A 13,291-nucleotide genomic window follows, 5' to 3' on the forward strand; every position below is an offset into this window, starting at 1 on the left:
GGAATGTCACAGAGAGTCTTTGCCAGAGATGCTTAACATGTCAACAAATGAATCCAGGCAGGAAAACAGTACTCAGCACAGGAAGAATTGGAAAGGCAGAGGTTTAATTTATAAGACTTCAAATGGATTTCATTCAGTTTGTCGAGGACTGAAATATATACTTGTCATAGTTTATTTATTTTTGAAGCGGGTGGAGGTATACCCGACCAGATGAAATGACAGCTTAACAGTGGCCAAACTCCTATTGAGGGAACTCAATCCTCGATTCAGTTTTCCAGCAACTATTGAATCAGACAGAGGGTCACACTTTAATAATGAATTAATTTGATTGATTTGTGAAGCATTTAAAATTGAACAAAAGCTGCACTGTGCATACCGCCCAGAAGCTTCTGGAGTGGTAGAACATTTGAATGGCACAATCAAGTTAAGACTGTGAAAGGTGTGTACATCCACCCCGCTGGAGTCACCTGATGCTTTACCTCTTGTTCTGATGGGACTCAGAAGCATCCCAGATAAAAATACTGGTCTGAGTTCCCATGAAATACACATGGGAAGGGCAATGAGGCAGGCATGTATACCTGGACACAAGCTGTTGAATATATCTGATGATTTGGTACTGGTACTGGAGCATTGCAAAGAGTTGGCTGACAAGTGGGTTCTATCTCTCACCAGGTTGGGGGAAGACGCTGTTGCCAGGCAGCCAAACCAAGCACATGATCTGAATCCCGGTGACTGGTTAGTTGTGAAAAATCACACTCGAAAATAGTGCCTAGCACCAAGGTGGAAAAAAACACATCAGGTTATATTGGTTACAACAACAGCTGTAAAATGTGCAGCCTTGCCTAATTGGATTTATGCAAGCCATACAAAAAGAGTACCAGCACCTGACAAAGTAAATCCTCAATTAACTCGAGCAGTTGAGGCTGTTGACGGTTGTAAGGCTGAAGGATCACGAATAACAGATTCTGAAGTAGCTGATCAAACACAACCTAGCACTAGTCAGGATGACTGGATCCCAGTAGTGGACATACCTGAAGTAATTGTGAGAACAAGAAGTCAAACTCGATTAGAAAGACAGGACAAGAGTGAGGATGAGTTAGGAATAGAAGAACACGCTCAGATAACAGAAAGTAAAGCTATAAAAGAACCTGAGCAGGACCATATAAGGAGAGAGCAATCTACTCAGACAGAAGAAAATAAAAGCCTCATTTATGAGTCTGAGGAGAGACAGATAGGTCTTAGAGAACACGCCCAGGCAGAAGAAAATCAAGAGATTGGAAGACCTGAGCAGAACCAGTTAGGAAAAGAAAAATGAGTTCAGGAAGAAGAAGAAGAAAAACCAATCAAAACAAATCCTGAACAGAGTCAGACTAGAAAAGAAGAACTCATCCAGGTAGAAACGGCTAAGGTGATAAGCCCTGGACAAGGTCAGATAGAAAGAAATTCAGAAGATGGAAATAATCAAGTCGTGCCATGAATCAATGAAAATAAAAGAACTCTCAAAGAAGCTGAAAGCGCAGTGCAAGCTAAAAGTGTCAGGAAAGGTGATAATTGGCCCAGTGTTATTAAGAGACTGGAATATCGCCTTAAGACAATAAATGAAGAGCCTGGCCAAGTAAATGAAGTAGGTAGCCAATCTGGACCGTCCACTGAAAAGCCAAGAAGGAGAAGTCCACGATTGAAAAGACTGAGTAATAAATTCAAGGGTCCTGAGTGGACATATGTAATTCTTGAAGATTTTGAGAATCTTGAAATAAGTGAAGATGATAATGAAGAATTAAATGCTGATCGAATTGACGAAGAAGTGAGACAAACTTGAAGAAAAACAATTCCCCAGGTTGTATAACTTACAAAATTTCAAAAGAGGGGAGAAATCTTCTTAGTCTAAAATGGCTGACAATAGAGCTGCTGGAAAATCGAAACAAAACTGTATAAAGAGATGCTGTAGAGTATGTATATTTTAAGGAGAACAACGGTCCTCAGGACAATCAATAACTGGAAAAATAAACTTATAGCCCACAATGAGGACTAAAGTTCAACGTCCTGACCCAGCCGGGCGAGGAGTAGTTTAATTCAAAAATAGAAAAAGTACATTGACCTTAAGAGGGTCAGATATAAACATTCAGATAGGGCACAAGCCTGTACCTATCCAAAGAGTTAGAAAGAGCGTAAAGTAAAGAAGGGTACGAGAATCAAGAGGAAAATTTCTTACAGGCAAAAGAGAGAGTTTTTTGGAGCCAACTGTCGTTTGCAATATCATAATCAATGTAAGCAAATTCCGACATACAGTGTATACAGATTAATGTACAACTTAGTATCATGCAACACTGTTATAAGCATCAGCGTTTCGATCCCTAGGCTCCTAGTGAACCGGGATCATCATCAGGACTGTATTGATCACTGCCTGTTTCTTTTAAGGACGCCTGTCCGGTCTCTATGTCGGTCTTGGGCAGACGTAGTTGGTTGTTCAAAGTTTACAGTATCCGGGGGCTGAATTGCCTTTTGGGGGACGCTGGTACAAGGGTCGTAGTATAACGAATCCTCATTGGGTTAGGGACTCAGAATGAGGGAGTCTGTTGCTCCCTGCTCGGTCGGGCGAGAAGCCGCTTGGGTGGGCGGTTAAGTCGCTTAGTTGGCGGAATTGCTCGTGGGTGGGTGGGAGGAGACGCAATGGTCTCTCTCCTGCTCTTCTTCAGCGTGGGTCCCAATGAGGATTCGTTATACTACGACCCTTGTACCAGCGTCCCCCAAAAGGCAATTCAGCCCCCGGATACTTTAAACTTTGAACAACCAACTACGTCTGCCCAAGACCGACATAGAGACCGGACAGGCGTCCTTAAAAGAAACAGGCAGTGATCAATACAGTCCTGATGATGATCCCAGTTCACTAGGAGCCTAGGGATCGAAACGTTGACGCTTATAACAGAGTTGCATGATACTAAGTTGTACATTAATCTGTATACACTGTATGTCGGAATTTGCTTACATTGATTATGATATTGCAAACGACAGTTGGCTCCAAAAAACTCTCTCTTTTGCCTGTAAGAAATTTTCCTCTTGATTCACGTACCCTTCTTTACTTTACGCTCTTTCTAACTCTTTGGATAGGTACAGGCTTGTGCCCTATCTGAATGTTTATATCTGACCCTCTTAAGGTCAATGTACTTTTTCTATTTTTGAATTAAACTACTCCTCGCCCGGCTGGGTCAGGACGTTGAACTTTAGTGCTCATTGTGGGCTATAAGTTTATTTTTCCAGTAATTGATTGTCCTGAGGACCGTTGTTCTCCTTAAAATAGCAAACTACCCATGGTCCAAAGGTATTTATTGGGTTCCCTTGTTTACATAAAAAAGTAGAATATGTATATGTAACACATTTCTAGTACTTATAGTATGGTTGGTACTGACAAAAGCCATCCCCTATCTAATGACTGTGAACAGACAGAATGACACTAATGCACTTGGAAAAGTGGCTAACATTAAACAAGACAGAGTAGATTTAGAAGCACCAGATGAGACAGATTTACATCACACTGTGAATTAAAATGAAACAGATCTAAATGTTTTTGCAAACCTATTAATACATTATGTAGAGACCATGGAAATTAGTGATTGCTCTGTATGTATGAAATTACTGACATCTGTAGCAGAAGGTGTAACATACCATCATTTACCATTGACGTATTCCTGTAGTGTTTTAGCTAGTTTATGTTATAGAACTGAAAAGTCACAATATTATTATTCTAACATAGATGTGATTTTTTCTGAAGTTCCTCCGGCACATGTTTTTGAGGAGAAAGCAGGGCCTGGGCCGAGGGGCCTCTCGGTCCCGAGGCAGGTGGGTCTGGGCGGAAGAGGGGAGGCCCCGTTGGGGGGGACAGGGACTGCCATGAAGGTGCAGAGACCTGATAGTGCTGGGGCCACCTCAGGCTTAGATGGTCTCGGGAGGGTAGGCACAAGCCAGCGTTGGAGGCTGGCAGAGGCATGGGCCTCTAGACGCTGGGCAGAAGCAGCAGGGGGGTCCACTGCGGCCTTCCCTCCACCCAGGGCCGGACTGGCCATAGCGGGCACCAGGCATTTTCCTGGTGGGCCGCTAGGGTGGGGACCGATTTTGGGCCCCTGGGGGCCGTTTTTGTTACAGGGCAGTTTTTGCAGCACAACTGTATTATCGGCCTGTACAAAATCGGCCAAAACCGGCCCTGGCAAACAGCTTGGTCGCTCCCAGGGGGGCCAGCAGAGCTCTTTGCCAGGGCCAGTTTTGGTTTCCAGTCTGGCCCTGCCTCCACAGAGGGAGCGGGCATTAGCGGCGCCGAATGTGAGGTAGTGCCTGGTGAGAAAGAGAAAGGTCTGAAGAGAGCGGTGTGTGAAGTGCTGGGGGCGCCTGTTGAGGTGAGATTGAGGAACAATTGGATTATAAAGCAATGATTTGGAGGAGGGTGAAGTCCGGGACTGTGTGGATTGGGAGAGGGCTAAGACGGCAACAGGAAAGTTTTGTGTGTTGCAGGTGCCACAGTCCAGCACCAACAGGAGCAGAAAGGTGAGCCAGAAGATGGCAGACACCAGAGGGAAGGACCAAGAGGTGCCCAAGAATTTATCAGGCGAGGGTACCTGGTGGGTGGCTTGGGATGATGGCCCAAAAGGGGGGGCGGAAGAAGGCCTGCTGGTCAGTGGGTGTGGGTGAGGGATCTGTGAGGGACCCGGGATTGCCTGCCAAATTGGCGGTGGAACCAGTGGGGGGATAAACAACTGGTGGGAGCAAGCGTCCAGACTGACAAGACTGAGGAACAAGAAGAGAAGGATGAGAAGGGGGATGATAAACATCGCACAAAGTTACCGTACATAGGTTTGGTGATGGCACTGGGGTCGCATTTATCTGAAAAGACTAGGTCAATATTATGGAAGCACGAGCATGTAGACATATTCAAGCTATTGCACAGAGAGATAGAGGCCAAGGAGGGTTCTAAGGAGGAAGAGTGGCAACTCACTAGGTGGCCGAGGGTGCCGGTAAATATGGAGAACTGGATGTCGGCATTTCTGATTTACGCGGATATATATTGCGAGAAGCATTTAGAGAGGGCTATAGCGTTGCTTAAGTATATGGATATCATCTAGTAAGCCCAGATGCATTTCGGTGGTTTTGCGTGGCTCAGTTACGACGAGGAGTTTAGGGCTAGGATTAGCGTCAATCTGGATAAGCCATGGGGTGAGGTAGATCAGGAACTCTGGATGCAGTGAATGTCCTGCACTCAGTCGTTGGCATCTACACACATGGCCAGTACCCTCCCAGTCACAAACTGGCCTTTTCAGTCCCGTCCTGCCCAGACTGGGGCAGGAGGGCATGGCTCTTACACCGGAACGGGAGGACAGAGCACTTACACTGGGTCAACGGGACAGTCGCCCAAGCCCACAGGGGTTATTACAGGTGCATGCTGGAACTTTAACAAGGGTTTCTGCATGTGGCACCCCTGCAAATTCAAGCACGAGTGCTCCAAGTGTGGCGGAAGCCATCCTCTCACGCAATGTTTCACGTTGGCCACACCATCTTAACAGTGGCGGGTCAAGAAAGGGTGGGGCAAGCTGGGCCCGAGGGCTCCTATCCCAGTTGATGTTGAGGCCATGGGTCCATTGCTCTCTAGGTACCCTGATAGAGAGGCCGGATTGACGATTCATTGGGGGTTTACGGAGGGTTTTTGGGTGGGATACCAGGGCCCCGGGGAGCAGAGATGGGCGTAGAATTTGAAGTCAGCGAAAGGAATTGCCAAGTAGGGTTGTAGCTAAATTGCAAAAGGAGGTGTTAGAAGGCAGGATAGTGGGCCCATTTGATCATTGGCCTGTCTCAGACCTCATTATATCACACTTGGGAGTGGTGCCCAAGCAGGAGCCTGGCTAGTTCAGACTGATTTCTCATTTGTCCTGGCCGGAGGGGAGATCTGTGAATGATTTCATTGCTGAAAAGGATTACAGAGTTCTGTACGCTTCAGTTGACAACGTGATCAGTCTGACCCGGGTGTGTCGGCTGGGGCGGAATTGGCAAAATGTGACATGAAGTCAGCCTTTGACCTCCTTCCCATTCACCCTGCAGATTTCTCCCTGCTGGGGATGCAGTTGGAAGGGGCCATCTTTGTTGACAAGGTCTTGAACATGGGTTACACAATTTCCTGTGCTTTGTTTGAGATGTTCAGCTCTTTTCTGCAGTGGGAATTTACGTGCAGGAGAGGTCATTGTGAGGTGTCTCACTACTTGGACGATTTTCTGTTTGTTGGGAGAGTGCGGTCTGGTGAGTGCGAGTGGGCGCTTACTCAGTTTCAAGTCCTGGCCCGGGACTTTGGGGTTCTATTAGCCCCGGAAAAAAAAGCTGGGTCCAGCTGCAGTCTGACATTCCTAGGCATTGAGTTGGATTTGGTCACTTGGATGGCCAGGTTGCTAGTGCAGAAGGTGACTGACATGCAGGTTTTTCTGCTGCAAGTGAATGGGGAGAAAAAGATCGATCTGCGGTTGGTGCAACGACTTCTGGGGTTGTTGAATTTTGCGTGTCAGGTGGTGCGCGCTGGGAGGACTTCCTGCAGACGTCTCGGCATGGTCATGTCAGGGTGGGTGCTCCCTCTTCACAGAGTCAGGATCTCGATGGGGGTCAGGGCGGACCTTCGGGTGTGGCAGAGTTTCCTGTCTGACTTCAATGGTGTATCGCTGGATTTTGTGGATGACAAGATGGTTTGGCACGTGCAACTTTTCTCTGACTCCGCAGGGGCTTCTGGTTTTGGGGTCTTCTGGGACGGGAGGTGGTGAGCAGAAGAAGTGGCCAGGACATTGGTTGGAACAAGGCAGGAGCATTGCTTTCCGAGAATTCTTCCTACTCTTTGTAGCACTAGAGTTATGGGGCCTGGAGTTCCAGAAGAGGTCGGTATTGTTCCACGTGGACAACAGGACAGTAGTGGACTTGGTGAACAATCAGAAAGCAAGGGACCTGCGTGAGCCGTGCTTGTTGCAAAGTTTTATGTCGCAATGCCTGCGTTTTAATGTGCTTTTTTACGGGCAACATGTCCCAGGTGTAAGCAATGACATTGTGGAACGCAGTGGCAGCGTTTCAGACGTCTGTTGCTGGGAGCGTAGGCTTGCAAGACCAAGGTGCCGGATGGTATGTGGCCTGGGGGAGTGAGAGTAGTGGGCCTGGTTGAGAAATCCATAGCTAACTCTATGAGGCGCTCTTACAGGTTGGAGTGGTCTGAATTAGGTGCGTTTCTTGGATGGAACAGTGAGACATGGCGCATGTCCAGACAAGGATGTGAATTGGGGGTCATTCTTTTTGATTTGGACTACATTGATGAAGGGTTGTCTCAGACTACGATTGCAGGGAAATTGGCTGGGATTTCTTTTTACAGCACGTTGTACATGGGTTTTGATCCTGCAAAAAGTGATTTGTTGAGTAGAATGTTGAAAGGTTGGGGGCGTGAAAGGGGCGAGGGAGGGGGGGAGGCGCCTAGAGAGGCGATTACTTTTGACCTGTTGGCTGAGTTATCGCATTGTTGTTATGATGAGTAGGAGGTGGCATTGTTCCGTTTGTGTATGATTTGGATGTTCTTTGGGGCTTTACGGGTTTCAGAATAGGTGGGGGCAAGGGGCAAAGCTGGTAGGGTGTATGAGGATGTGCGCCAGGATGGGACGCGTCTGGGTATTTGGTTGGGTTGTACTAAGACGGACCAGGTTGGGAGGGGCAAGTGGGTGTGGCTGGGTTAGGGTGAATGCGTGGAGACATGCCCGGTGAGGGAGTGGCAAGAGTTTTGTTGAAGGACACAGAGGGTAGCTGGAGAAATCTTTTGTCATGCTTCCCAGAAGCAGGTGATTGCTTTCAGTTACTGGCGGTGTTACGAATGGCATTGAGGCGCATGGGCAGGGACCCTGCTAGGTATGGGGCGCATTCATTTCGCATTGGCCCGTCGATGGCAGCAGCACGCCTGGATTGGTCCTGGCACAAGATTAAATGGATTGGGCGATGGAGGTCTCGCTGCTGGGAACGCTATTTGCGCAAATGAGTCAGGTGCCGGGGTAGGCCGTAAGGGTGTTAGAGGGGTAGTTGTGTGTTGGTTCAGTTGTATTAATATTTGTTTCTCTTAGTAGGTTGCGTTGGGGGTCCGGGAGCCAAGACAGTTACCTGGATTGTCGAACACTCGTTTGTACATTGGGCATCAAAGTATGCGGACAGGAAGGTGTACGGCCGTAGCCTTGGCCTGCGGAGCAGCCACCATGAGGTACACTGGTGGGGTAAGAGTGGGATGTGCTGGGGAGCATTGTTGCCCTGGCTGAAGAAAAAGGTGGCTCAAAGGGGCTGCCCGGACATGTTGGTTAACCACTTGGGGTAGAATGACTTAATCAAGCAATCCGGCGCATCCCTTCTACATTTGATGCAACAGGATCTGGAGGCCATGAAGAGCAAAATGGCAGGCGTCTGTATTGTATGGACCGAGTTTGTACCGAGAAGGATTTCTCTTGGGGCACTGAAGCCCGCTGCAGACGAAAAAGCGCAACAAAAATTGAATCGCGCAATGAGAGCTTTTTGTGGGAACAACGGTATTAAAGTGATTGCTAATGTGGGATTGCGACTTGAGGAGTCACTGCTTTTTCACGATGATGGAGTGCACCTCTCACACATGAGTAATGCACACTACATGATGGAAATGAGGGATGTCATCAGTAAATTGTGGAACGAGTTCATTTGGTGCCGAAGGGTTTGTGGGCGAAAGGTGCACTTTAGCAATGTGGGGCAGGTAACCACCCTCCTGGGGTTTTTCCTGGTTGGCAGTACTTTGGAAGGGTGGGGAGTCTATGACGGGCATACTCACCCTTCCGGGGAGGGGGATACAGGTGCATAATGGGGGTGCTGTATGCAGGAGTGCGATGGCTGGAAATACTGTAAGCGGTTGAAAGATAAGTGAGGAAGCGAATGATATAAGGGAAGAGGTCGCTTAGTGAATCGGGAGAGAGTAACTGGAGTGAGGGAATGGATGATGGATGAAAGACCTGAGGTTGGGGATTGTTAGATGTTCATAGATGTTGTGTTTAAATATGGTTGTCAAAGCTGTCCTAATAAATGGCCTTTTACGCTAACATACAGCGTGGAGTGATTATTGCGCAATGAGGCCCCCGGGGGGATGTGAGGATAGCAGACCAGTCTTCCCCCGGGGTGTTTGCGCGACAGTTAGGACAGGGTGTTAGGAAAGGTTATGGGGTGGGTTTAGGGGTGGGGTTAAGGTAGGGTTTATACGGGGCAGGAGCGGAAGTTTCATCCTCTTCCTGCCCTCAGCGCATTAGGGAAGGGTTAAGAAAGTTTTGACCACCCTCCCACCCCTACATGTTTTTAGGGGTGGGAGCTTGCCAGTTTAGGACATTTTGAGAGTGGTGCTAGCAGTACTTTGGAGGGGTGGGGAGTCTATGACGGGCATACTCACCCTTCCGGGGAGGGTGATACAGGTGCTTGATGGGTGTGCGGCATGCAGGAGTGCAATGGCTGGAGATGCTGGAGGAGGTTGAAAGATAAGTGAGGAAACTAATGGTATAAGACAAGAGGTCGCTGAGTTAATCGGGAGAGATTAACTGGAGTGTGGGAATGGATGATGGATGAAAGACCTGAGGTTGGGGATTGTTAGATGTTTATTGATGTTGAGTTTATATATGGTTGCCAACCCTGTCCTAATAAATGGCCTTTTATGCTAACATACAGCGTGGAATGGTTATTGCCTGAACGTGAAGGAGTGCAGACAAGAGAGCCCGTATGAAATAGAGAAATCCTTTATTTTAACACCCAGAGTGAAATTGAAATGGTACCAGAAAACAAGAAAGAACATGGGGCTTCTCACCTCGGATCGGCCACCAAGGCTCCGAGCACGCCATCGAAACCCAGGTTATGAGCCGCCATGCATGCTGCAGCCATTGTGTTCACGTTGTTGGGTGCCACGGGGCAGAGGTCACGCACCGGTCCCTCATAGAGAACTGTTCGCTTGCTCTTGACTTCCTGGTTAAGATCCCGCAGCCGGCCCTCCAGTTTAAAACTGCTGGGATGTTTTGTCATGGTGACCTTTAGACCCTAGAGACAAAAAGATTGGAAAGAGTGAAGAATAGAGAGAAGGCAACATCAGCAACATTATACCCATCCACAAACTTAAAACAGCAAGAAGGGAAGGGAAGGAATAATAAAGAGACCAATCTGATCCATGCCCTCAACCCTGCCTGCTCCTCACTCCTTCTTCATAGGTCAGTCTGCAATTGCAGGCCATGTCCTAGAGGTGGACGAGCTACTGAAATCTTAAGCCAGATGCCTGGCTCTGGCTCATATCAAGCTCCTTGTGGACCCACCCTCAAGCCCAAAACAAGCTGAGCTTTCGTGGTATCTGCTCCCCACTCCCCCCCCCACGTTCTAAACTCATGCACCAAGAATTAACGACAAAGCAGTGGCCAGATGTAAAGTGAGTGAGAGAAAGACATACCCATCTACTTCCTGATTTGCACAGGGTGGAACTAGAAAATGTGAGGGTCCATCCTGGCTTATCTGTATGAACAAATTCTGTGATCCTAGGCAAATATTTAAAATCCGAGTCTCCTTTTTCTTCATTATGACAGAAGAGAGTACCTTCAAATGCTTGAATTAAGAAACCTCTTATGCTTAACAGACTATGGGGCATATTATCAAGGACCGGTGTTAAAATTATTGCTGTTTTATCGGCAGGAAACTGCCGATAAAACGGCAATAATGGGCTTGATAATACGCCCTTGTTAATTCCCATAGAAGCCCATGTTAACACCAGAACACCAGGTACATATGGTGTAGCCTGTGGGGGATGAAGTGCCATTCATAGCAGACATCGTAGTGAATTTTTCTCCCTAGGGTAGATGTAAAAGATTTGTGTGTGTCACTACATAATCTTGCCCACTGTATAGCTGTGTTCAGTATGCCTATGGACTGTTCACACCCCGGTTATGTTTCCATGATTGTGGCCTATCCTGCCCTAGGAGGAGTTTATATAACACAGCGTGGCGATGGTCCTCGGGTGCCTATGAGCTTTGAAAGTGCTGACGCGAGCGTTATTTGAGCTCTAGTAGCTCCTGCTGGAAAAACAGGATGTGTTATCCAAAGCCGAATCTGATTGCATAGGAGGCTCCAAGACTCTGGGAGGGCAAACTCAGTTCTACAATGGGAGAAACATTTTGGGACAGCAGTATCATGCATAACCCAAACCCTCAGGCAGCCTCCCACCGCAACTTATTAAAGACACGTCCCTCCATGGCAGAGGTGTAGGCCTGGGTGTAAAGGATGGTAGTGTAGGGAGATGGGTACTGCACCTGCCCACTTGTTTCTGCATACACATCCGAGGCCACTGGTGTACTGGTGTGTTAGGTGGTTTACTAAGTCGATTCAACTGGACTAAGTCCCAGAAAGGTCTCAAGAGTATTGTGTGATCCATTCCATGCTAGTTCTTTTCTGAGTTCAACATGGACCACTTTACCATGGTGAGCAGTTGGGCTGCAGCATAATAGTGCAGTATGCTCAGGGCTCCAAGGCCCCCTGCATCTCTCGGCTGTATCTTCAAGTTTTGTGGGAGTCTGGGGGTTTTGCCCTTCCAGACGAATGACATAGGCGGGGCTGGACAGTATGAAAGTACACTCATGATTAAATATAGTAGGAAGAAGAATATTCGGGGCATATTTTCAACAACTACCAATATTTATCGCTGAATAAGCTTATCGATTTTTTTTTTATCGCCGCGCATCGCCGGATTTTAACGCAGAGATAACGTGTTATAAGCAACGTTTGTCTCCGAAACGATAAAATATCCGGCGATAGCGGCGAAATGCTGAATATCGTTGGAAATTCAGCGATATTCCGGCATTAAAGCTAATAGGGACTTTACCTGAATATCCACCTCCCATTGGATATACAGGCTAAGAAGTGGTCTGAGCAGGCGTTAGGAATTGGCGATATCCGTGCTGGCGCGAATATTTTAATCGCTACGCCTGCATTTATAATTGGCGATAGCGATGTTAGCGACTGCTTTCTGTCGCTATCAGGTTGGGTACGACCACTTTGCAAGTCATTAGCGATAAATATCGCTGACATGCAAAACGGGCCCCAAACTGCTCGCTATTACCTAAAAGCTGTCGCTAACTGATGTTAGCGACAGCTTGCTAATAGGGCGATGAAATTATTGCCGCTTTGCGGCGAAAACGGCCGCAAAAGTGGCAATAATTTCATTTTGCCGGCCTTGGTAATATGCCCCTTCATCTTTACCACAATTATCCGATCCAGCCTGGAAAGCATCAGTTTCCCCCAAGACCGCAAGTCCAACTCTATAGTTGCCATCAAATGTGTGTAGTTGGCACCAAAAAGGATTCCCACAGATTTAGTTAAGTGTATGCCTAGGTATTTATTAGAGGACTTGCCCCAGCAGAAGGGAAGTTGTGGTGTCTCCTCCACTTGTTCTTCCTTGTCTAGAGTTAGTGTAAGTATCTCCTACTTCTCCATATTGATCTTATAGCCGGAAGCTTTCTCAAATGCCTGAAGAAAAGTTATAACTGCCGGTAGCGAGGTCATTGAAGAGCATAGTGTCAGGAGGATGTCCTCAGTGTAGAGCGAGGCTATAAATTCTTGAGGACCGAATTGTATTACAGTCACCTCTTTAGACTGCCATAGCAGGTAGGCTAGAGGCTCAATGAAAAGGGCAAATAACCGAGTTGAGAGGGTACAGCCCTTCCTTGTTCCCCTGGAGACTGTGAAGATGATGCACTGTGTCCATTAAGAGGGATCCTCACCATGGGCTTTGCATAATTTGCAAAGATCATTTTCACCCAATTGGAGCACATACCTATTTTTCAAAGTTAATTGAAGCATGTCAAAGGTTTCTCAGTGTCCAATGACAGAAAACCATCGGTACTTGCTTCAGGGAGATCTTCTCCATAAGGTGGATAGCTGATCTAGGATTGTCATGCGTTTGCCGGCCTTGTAAGAACCCAATCTGGCTTAGTATTTCAGGCTGGGCAGCACATCATTGAGGCACGAGGCTAAGATCTTTGTGAAAAGCTTTGCATCTAAGTTCAGGATGGCTGTAGGGTGATATGACGCACAGTGAGATGTATCTTTTCCTGGGTTCGGTATAACCATCACCTCTACTTACCCCATGGACTGCGTGATCGCCCCTGACTTTGCACAGTGGTTAAATAGGGGCATGAGTTTAGGAATCAGTCTGGGTAAGTACATTAAAAAAAAACCTGGGCTGTGAAACCGTCTGGATCCATTGCTTTATTAG

The 13,291-nt window shown here is 47.3% G+C and overlaps 1 protein-coding gene across 1 annotated transcript in view; it reads right to left on the reverse strand.

The window, feature by feature from the left end:
- ASPDH (aspartate dehydrogenase domain containing) overlaps positions 1-13,291 on the reverse strand; it is a 186,658-nt gene that overhangs the window by 22,235 nt on the left and 151,132 nt on the right. The window contains exon 6 of the mRNA XM_086930103.1: positions 9,851-10,077. Coding sequence (XP_086786229.1) covers positions 9,851-10,077 — 227 coding nt within the window. The remainder of the gene's footprint in view (positions 1-9,850; positions 10,078-13,291) is intronic.

The sequence above is a fragment of the Lissotriton vulgaris genome, chromosome 7, assembly GCF_964263255.1.
Source record: "Lissotriton vulgaris chromosome 7, aLisVul1.2, whole genome shotgun sequence".
Classification (NCBI taxonomy): Eukaryota; Metazoa; Chordata; class Amphibia; order Caudata; family Salamandridae; genus Lissotriton; species Lissotriton vulgaris.